The sequence below is a fragment of the Austrofundulus limnaeus genome, unplaced genomic scaffold, assembly GCF_001266775.1.
Source record: "Austrofundulus limnaeus strain Quisiro unplaced genomic scaffold, Austrofundulus_limnaeus-1.0 Scaffold11, whole genome shotgun sequence".
Classification (NCBI taxonomy): Eukaryota; Metazoa; Chordata; class Actinopteri; order Cyprinodontiformes; family Rivulidae; genus Austrofundulus; species Austrofundulus limnaeus.
In genome coordinates, this window is record NW_013952413.1 from 1,939,185 (window position 1) to 1,948,343 (window position 9,159).

General features: G+C 42.4%; 1 protein-coding gene across 1 annotated transcript in view; it reads left to right on the plus strand.

The window, feature by feature from the left end:
- The window catches only part of gria2b (glutamate receptor, ionotropic, AMPA 2b), a gene marked incomplete at both ends in the record, with an annotated part of 50,275 nt that continues 41,116 nt past the window's right edge, over nucleotides 1-9,159 (plus strand). Inside the window, 2 exon segments of the mRNA XM_014001981.1 lie at nucleotides 1-203; nucleotides 346-486. Coding sequence (XP_013857435.1) covers nucleotides 92-203; nucleotides 346-486 — 253 coding nt within the window.

Consider the following 9,159-nt stretch of genomic DNA (forward strand, 5'->3'; position numbering starts at 1 on the left):
TTTTTGTCTCTCAAGGCTGAAGGTTCTCAATATGTGTCGGATCTAACGTCTCAACCGGACAAAAAAGAGGGATTCCAGGCATCTCTGGTGGATGTGGACACCTAAACTGTCTGTGGACATGGAAAAAATAGCACATTTATCCGTTTCTTTCCTTTTGGTTTTATGGGGATGCGCGCTTGGAGGCTCGCCCAGCGTTCAGATTGGTGAGAAGCTAAAACCCATCAAATGATTAAACAGTTTTACGCGTAAAAAAAAAAAAAAAATCAGAAAAGAGAAGCAGCTCTAAGTATGTCACATTGTCCTAATATGTGCGAGTCTCACTGGYTTTTTCTGTGTCGATTTCAGGGGGACTTTTTCCAAGGGGCGCGGATCAAGAATACAGCGCGTTTCGGATAGGAATGGTTCAGTTTGGCACCTCGGAATTCAGACTGACGCCTCACATCGACAATCTGGAGGTGGCCAACAGTTTTGCAGTTACAAATTGYTGTAAGTCATATGTTTCAGTTTTTTATCATCATTGATTGAAGGTTTTTTTTTTTTACCATCATCATAAAAGCATGTTATCTAAGTATTTAATATCCCTAATGCACCTGGTTGTTTGGATGGGAACGGTTCAAGCTGCTGATCTAATCTATATTCTCTCCGCAAAGACCGTGCCCTGGGTAGTTTAGGATGGAGAGCGTCGAGCAGCCAGGGGAAAGTTGGTTTCCACAGAAACAGTCACATCATTTTTATTCTCTCAGTTTCAGAGATCAAACAAACAGCTCGGTATAAATGTGTTTTCTGACAGTAAACAGGCGTCTTTTAATAATAATCAATTTGAATGGATTTAATGTCGCTTTTCTGGCGCACAATCCCAACAACAATGCATATTTCTTTTTTATTATCGTGGGTAAATTGAGGCTCTTACTTTTTCTTTTGGACTTTTCTGATGTCACGTCTTTTCTCAGCCGAGGAGCGCCGTTCATCACAGATTGAGCCAAGCTTTCATATGGATAATTAGGATGTGTTTAATAAATAATAACCGATTYATTGAAAGAGTTGGCTTGATTGAAATCGTGCTTTTTTATCAAACCATCAGTGTCACTTTTATTTTTCCTTTTAACCCCCCGTGAGTATCGATTGGATCTAATCACGCATTCCTTCCGTCCAAAGCAGCTTCAGCCTGTGTAGGATTTATTTGAAACTGCAGCAGCAAATGGGTCGCTATACTTCCTACATTCATTAGACGGTTGCCAAGCGACTGCTGCTCTCAACAGTCCCTTAAACATAAATCAAACGCTTCTCATTGGTGCGCGCRTCGCTCCGATCGATCCTATTACCATATAAAACCTTCCTGCTTGGAGACGCTCCCTGCGTCCCCGACAGATCACACAGGGACCGCCGTGTCCAGGCTCAAATCATTACCGTCCCTTGTTTTAGAACTGGAACGCAAAGAGATGTAGAAAAAAAAGCTATTTATGAAGATTTACAAATGTGTATTAATAGCTTTTTTGTTTTATTATTATATTAAAAGCAAATTGCAGCAAAAAAAAAAATGGTTTGGACATGTGCCTTCATGCATCTGCTGCACATGTCATTTTATGAGTTTATGTGAATCTGATTATTTTTGAGTTTGCTTTCCTCTTCAACTGTATCTATTTACCTGGCTCTGGTACCTTTCGAGGGCCTATAAACACCTTGTCAGGACCCAAAGTCCTATCACCATTGGTSGGTGGGGGGTTAGGTTTCAAATTAAGGAGTTAATTGAGGTGGGGGGTGGTTAAGTGTGGGGTAAGGGCCAGAGTCAGGCTACAGAAATGAATGGAAGTCAATACATTCAATTCAATTCAATTCAATTCAATTTGTTGTCATTATACTGAAACAGGGTTTTACAGTGCAATGAAATGCTTTTAAGCTAGATCTCCAGTGCAGCCACAAAGGACGTAGTGCAGACAAGACAAGACATAATGTGCATAAATATTAGACACAGACATTAAATACACAATCGTGCGTATGAAGTGAACTAGGTGTGGACAATGGACAGTCTGATTGTTCAGGTTGTGGCTGGAGTGGCTGGGGTCACCAGTTTAACAGCACGGAGAAAGAAGCTGTTCTTGAGTCTGGTGGTTCTGGCTCTGATGATCCTGTACCTTCTTCCAGATGGCAGGGGTTGAAACAGGAAGTGGCTGGGGTGGGTGGGGTCAGAGGAGATACTGACGGCTTTCTTCACACACCTCTTGTTGTAGAGGTCCTGCATGGGTGGGAGGGCAGCCACAGTGATGAACTGAGCAGTCTTCACTACTCTCCGCAGAGCCTTGTGTTCAGCAGCAGTGGCACTACCATACCACACTGTGAGACAGCTGCTCAGAAGACTCTCCACAGKKGACCTGTAGAMGTTGCAGAGTAGCTGCTGTGGCAGTTTAGCCGTCTTCAGACGACGGAGGAAGTGGARRSGCWGTTGGGCTTTCCTGATAATGTGGGATGTATTCAGTGACCAGGTGAGATCCTCTGAGATATAAACACAGAGGAACCTGAAGCTGTCCACTCTCTCCACTAATGTCCCCTCAATACTCAGGGGTTTGTGCGCTCTACTCCCTCGCCTGAAGTCCACAATCAGCTCCTTGGTTTTGCTGGTGTTGAGGGAGAGGTTGTTGGTGGTGCACCACTCTGCCAGGAGCTTCACTTCACCTCCCTGTACGCCCCCTCGTCATCATTAGAGATATTGCCAATGACTGTGGTGTCATCAGCAAACTTGATGGTGTTGGTGCAGTGTTTAGCGAGGCAGTCATGAGTGTACAGGGTGAAGAGCAGGGGTGAGAGCACACAGCCTTGTGGGCAGCTGGTGCTGAGTGTGAGGGTGGGGGAGGTGTGGTCACCCATTCTGACTGACTGTGGTCTGCCAGTGAGGAAGTCCATAATCCAGCTACAGAGTGAGTTACTGATTCCAAGGGTGTTGATCCTGGATACCAGTCGGGATGAGATTAAGGTGTTAAATACGGAGCTAAAATCAACAAACAGCATTCTGACATATGTGTTTGTTCCTTCTAGATGGTTGAGTGCTGTGTGCAATGCCGGGGTGACTGCATCGTCTGTAGATCTGTTTGCCCGGTAGGCAAACTGATGTGGATCCAGAGTGCCAGGAAGGCTGTTCTTAATGTGACCCAGGATCAGCCTCTCAAAGCACTTCATCGCAATAGGTGTGAGAGCGATGGTACGGTAGTCATTTAGGCAGGAGATGGTGGTTTTCTTTGGGATAGGGATAATTGTAGTGGCTTTGAAGCAGGCCGGAACAGTGGACTGTGCCAGAGAGGCRTTGTAGATGTCTGTAAAGGGGGCTGCGAGTTGGTTGGCATACGCTTTGCAACTTGTGTGCTGTAGGTGTGTTTAGCAGCTCTAATGCCAGCCTTCAGATTGTGTCTGGCAACTTTAAGTTCTTCACTGTTGCCAGATCTGAAGGCAGCATCTCGAGCCTTCAGCAGGCTACGAACTTCGCTGTTCATCCACGGCTTTTGGTTTGGGAGTGTGCGAATTTGCTTTATTTTAATCACATCATCCACACACTTCTTGATGAACCCAGTGACAAATGATKCTTATTCATTTACATCAACAAGCAGGTCACTGGTGGCTGCCGTTTTAAACACATCCCAGTCAGTACACTCAAAGCAGTCCTGCAGAGCTAATTCAGCCCCTTCTGGCCACACATGTACTGTCCTCACACTTGCTTTAACCCGCTTTAGCAGCTGTTCGTATGTGTGTTTCATGAGGAGTGAAATGTGGTCACTCTTATCAAATGGAGGCAGAGGGGTGGTGCTGTACGCCTTCTGGATGTTGGTGTAGACGTGATCCAGTGTGTTTTCTCCTCGTGTTGGGTATGATACGTGCTGGTGAAGCCTGGAGCAGACAGTTCTGAGGTCAGTCTGATTGAAATCACCTGCAAAAATGAGCGCAGCCTCTGGGTGAGGAGACTGTTGTTTGCTAATAGCATTAGCTAGCGTAGCTAGTGCCAGCTCAGTGTCACTACGTGGAGGAATAAAGACAGCCCATATCTGGATTATGGTGAATTCCCGGGGGAGGTAGAAGGGCCGGCATCTCACCACCATGTATTCCAAGTCAGGGGAGCAGAATCGCTCAACAACAGCTGAGTTGGTGCACCACCGATCGTTTACAAACACACACAGTCCTCCASCCTTTGTTTTGAGTGATGCGTCAGTGCGGTCCGCGCGGTGCRCTGTTAGCCCCTGTAGCCTGATAGCAGAGTCCGGTATGCAATTATTGGCTGTGTCCAAAACGACAGGCCGGGTCCTCCGGAAGACCCAGACTACTCGATCGAGGTGGGCCGGGTCCTTGGTAGACCGGGAAGACCGGAAGAATAGAGGCTGTGAATTTGGACRGTCTAGCCTCCCCTCCACCCCGGCGTGCGTCATGTCACCTAGCAACCATGACGATGCTAAACAGAAGCAAAAATAGATCAAAATTAGAAAAATATCGATATATTAGCATTATTAATATCACAAAACAATAAAATTAACTTAAAGGTAACATTTGAAGAACTAATTGACCCGCTGTAAGTGCATGTTTATTTCGCGTTTTTTTATGATAAAAATAATATTTAAAAACACGTCTATACAAATGATAAAAGTATTGGAATTGCAAYCGCTAAAATTTTTAAATTTTTATATCGCCATACTTTTTATTTAAAACGTATTCTTTTCTCTCGCTTCGTCCGCCATTACTAGCTTAAAAAAATCTCCGGTCGGGCCGCAATGCATTATGGGATATGCTGGGCCGGGAAGGATCCAYCRRAMCTGTCCTTCAAATCGGGGAAAAGGAAGGACGTATTTGTCGGCCGCATCGGAGGAGTCTTCGGTTTGGGACGTCCTTCGTCGTGACACTATGACGTATGCGGCCGACGAAATCGGCCTTCGAAGGACCCAGCCTGCCGTTTTGGACACAGCCATGGAGCCAAGATTCCGTGAAAACGAAAACACAGCAGTTCCTTGTTTGGCGATCTGAAATGAGCCTGAGTCTTAGTTCGTCCATTTTATTATCCAGCGATCGGACATTTGTGAGCAGCAGTGTGGGGAGTGGTATCCTAGCTAGCTTCGCTAGCCGCCCTCGGACACCCGCTCGCTTACCCCGCTTCTGTTTACGTTCGCATGCCCGTCGTCTGCGTCTTTCGGTGAGATACGGCTCCACATTAGCTTGCGGTGTTCTGGGTCGGAGAATATCCAGCGTGAAGTCGGCAACTGGTAGGCTGAAAGGTACATTTAYACAGCACTTACCAATATCTAGCAGTGTTTTTCTGTAATAGACTATGCTATATTTGCCCATCTTGGACAGATAGTGCGTAAAACACATGCAATAAAACGCGAATATTAAACAAAAAAAGAAAKAAAAAATAATAATAAAAAGAAAGAAAAACTGCACGAAAGCAGTAGAGGTAGCCAGCTGCTGCCGTCTCCAGCGCCGCCATAGTAACAGAATACATGACCCTAATAAAGATACAAATAGAAACATGTGTGCTTAATATCAATTAGAAAATGCAAATCTGGAATCACTGATTAGTTCTACTAAAAAAAACAGACTGACTTGATAAACTCACCTAACCTGGACCACTTAAGGTTTTAAATTCTTCTTATAAATCACAAAGGCTTTATTGACTCGCAAGCAAACATTACCTGCTGAGGCACAAGCACTTCTAGAAACTAATTTCATTGCAAACACTTTGGAGGTTCAGATTAAAATCCTTGTTAGAAACTATAAAATGTTTGTTGCCAGTTTAGTTCAAGGTGAATGAAGTAATTAAGTGAGCGAACGGTGGTGCGTGAAGGTTTATGCTAAATAGTCCAGTCTGTCAGCGACAAACCGCGCAGAGTGTTAATCTGGACTTCACTTGGATTATAACTCCAGCAGTGGGTTCATGTGATGCTGCGGTAATTTAAAGCATGTTACCTGTTCTTATAGTCAATAGAAGCTCGTTTAGTGTGTCGCTCATCAAAACTGGTGTGTTTTTTTCCTTTAAATGTGGTCTTTTATTATAACTGGCTTCTTGAGTGTGTGTCGGGTGGAGGAGGATGGTGGGGGGGTGATATTAGCTGCTGTAAAATGAAGAGAGTGGAGGGTGGGCGTGAGGGCTGCGGCTTTAAAAGCCAGTAGATGGCGGTCTGTCTCACCGCCCACCGCCGTCTGAAAAATACAGCACTTAAAGACCACTTTGTCTTTTTTAAAATGTGCTTTTTGAAAAAAGCACTCAAGAGAGAATAAAAGGACAAATACAGAAGCTGTTTTCGCACATAAAAAAGCAGAAAAAACATCTAATGACACGTTCTGAAAAGTTGTTTGTTGACCAATACATATTTCAAAATAGTGAAATTTGGGGGAAAAAAGTAGTTTTATAAGTACTCACTTCAAAGCAGGCGCTTTTGTTTAACAAGCCAAAGTGTCTGAAAATGGTCAAATGTGAAAATTGCTGCTGGACATATTTTACCTAAACAAACTAAACCAGGTCAAACATTTCCTTTGAGCTTCCATGTGTTTTTTTTTTTTTTTTTTTTGGCAAATTCAGCTGAGTGCTTTGTTTAGTGTGGACCAGTGGTTTGTTTCACAAAGTTAGGTTTATATATGCAAGTTATTGGCTGTGAGATGAGCTTGAAAAAGCCTTCAACTTGTACACTGCAAAAACTGTCCACCTTACCAAGTTTTAAAATCTTATATCCAGCCAAAAAGTCTTTTTGATCTCGTTTTGAGACTGATTTACTAAACAAGAACTGATTGTGTAAGAATATTAATCTTGTTCTCAGAATGTTTGAGATTATTTGTCTTGTTAGCCTGAAAATTTGACTCTAAGTCAAAAATTTCTGCCAATGGAGTAAGAAAATTTTACTTGGTAAGATTCTTGAAATAAGAAAAAAAAAAGAGTCAAATCAAGTATTTCAAGAATCTTACCAAGTAAAGTTTTCTTACTCCATTGGCAGAATTTTTTTTACTTAATTTGAGTCAAATTTTCAAGACAAATAATCTTACACATTCTGAAAACAAGATTATTATTCTTACACAGTCAGTTCTTGTTTAGTAAATCAGCCTCAAAACAAGATCAAAAAGAATTTTTGGCTGATATAAGATTTTAAAACTTGGTTAGGTGGACAGTTTTTGCAGTGAGCAGGCACAAATAAGGTGTGTGTGTGTGTGTGTGGGGGGGGGGGGTGGCAGCTGGGCATGTCCTTACAGGCTCTGAGACATAGAATACATCAACTGTGTCCAGATTCAGGGGCTAAATCCGTCGAAGGACCCGGTCTAGGTGGGCCGAGTCCTTGACTGACTGTGAAGACTCCCGCCCTTACCCCACCGTATATCCTGTCGTCTATTAACGTGACGATGCTAAACAGAAGCAAAAATAGATCGACATTAGCAAACTATCAATATATTAGCAAAATTAGTATGATAAAACAACAAAATTAGCTTAAAGGCAATATTTGAAGAACTGAAAGATGTTTAAAAGGTGCACATTTATTTCACTAAACCAGCTTGTTTGATTTCTGACAAGAATAAAATCAAAAACATTAAAAACAAGTCTACAAATGATAAAAGCATTAACAACACAACTGCTTGAAACTTTTCATTTTTGTACCGCCAGATTTTTATCTAAAACTGTACTCCTTTCTTTCGCTTCATCCGCTATGACGAGCCCGCAATGCATTATGGGATAGGGTGGGCCGAGACGGATCCATCAGACCTGTCCTTCAAATCGGGACACAAGGCGGCCGCATCGGACAAGTCTTTGAATTTGGACAGCCTCCGGCGCGGCGCTGTGCCATAAGCAGCTGGCAAAGGTGACCTTCGGAGGACCCAGACCCCGAATTCGGACACAGCAATTTAGTTTTTACAGCTGAGTTTATTATTTTATTTTATTTTTTATAAATTTACTCTATTTTAGTGAAAAAGTAATATATTGAACAATTGTATGAAACACTGATTTCTAACAGTCATCTAAAAATAAAATCAGAAAACTAGATTATAGTCTCAATCTTCTCAAATGAAATGGAATTACCTCAGTGCAGAACTGGACTTAGTAAAACAAGCTAAAAAGATTAATAATCTATTCTGCTCTTGACTAGTATTCCAGTCTCAAAACAAGATCAAAACATACGTTTTGGTTGATATAAGGATGTCAGACTTAGTTAGATGGACACATTTTGCTGTGAAGTGAAGTGACTGCCTACTGCTCAGAGACAATAACATATTAAATAAGCTCCACTTTAATCCTGCCAGGGACCAGGCTAGTTTCAGTGAACCTCCTGTTTTGTGCAACTGAATCTAGGATTAATTAATCCAGGAATGCACCAAAATCCCAGCTTAATCCCTTATTGTAGTTCAGTGCAACGCGCCCCACCGGTTTCAGAGTTGCATTTTAAAAACCACCGGAGAAAACTCTGTCAAACCATCTGATATACTTCAAAATCCTTTACCTTAAAGCAGCAGTTTTCACTCCCTTGTAAACACACTGYGAGTCGGTACCTCCCTGAATTATGAAAATCCCACTGCACTCACGCAGCGGCATGCTTCATCAAAGCAGGATGTCAGAGACGGTGGGAGGGAAGGTGACACATTCCTCCATCAATAACGGCTCATCTGGACAGACCTGCGTCTCCTGCCAGCTCCACGGGAGTCATCCTGCACATTTGAATGTGTGTGCAGTAATGATGGAGCTCTGTCCAGCCAACACAATAAAACCAAGAGTCCTGTTTGAATTGTTCGGATTAAAGTCATAGCTTATAACTTCAATATGGAAACTTAAACTAAACATTTATCACAATAAAAAGAGCAATCAACGTTTTTTTAAATCATTTATGAGTATATTTTTGATGTCTTTAGTCTGGTGTTTTTCATCTTGGCATGGATAATTTTATCTGAAGGAGTGGAATAAAATACAACATAGAGGGCGATTCCATAATAATTGATTTAGCAATTTAATTTACTTCATTGTCTAAGCTCAGGTATAAAAACAAAGTCTGTTTATGAAATCACTGGTTTGAAAAAAATGTGGACATTTACCAGAAGAAGAAGTTAATTTTACCAAATGGCTTTTTGTGGCTTACATCTGGGGACGTTTTGATGTAAGCTTGATGTTTCCAGTGCTGGCTCTAGCTATTTTGGTGCCCTAGGCGAGTAGAAGTGCAC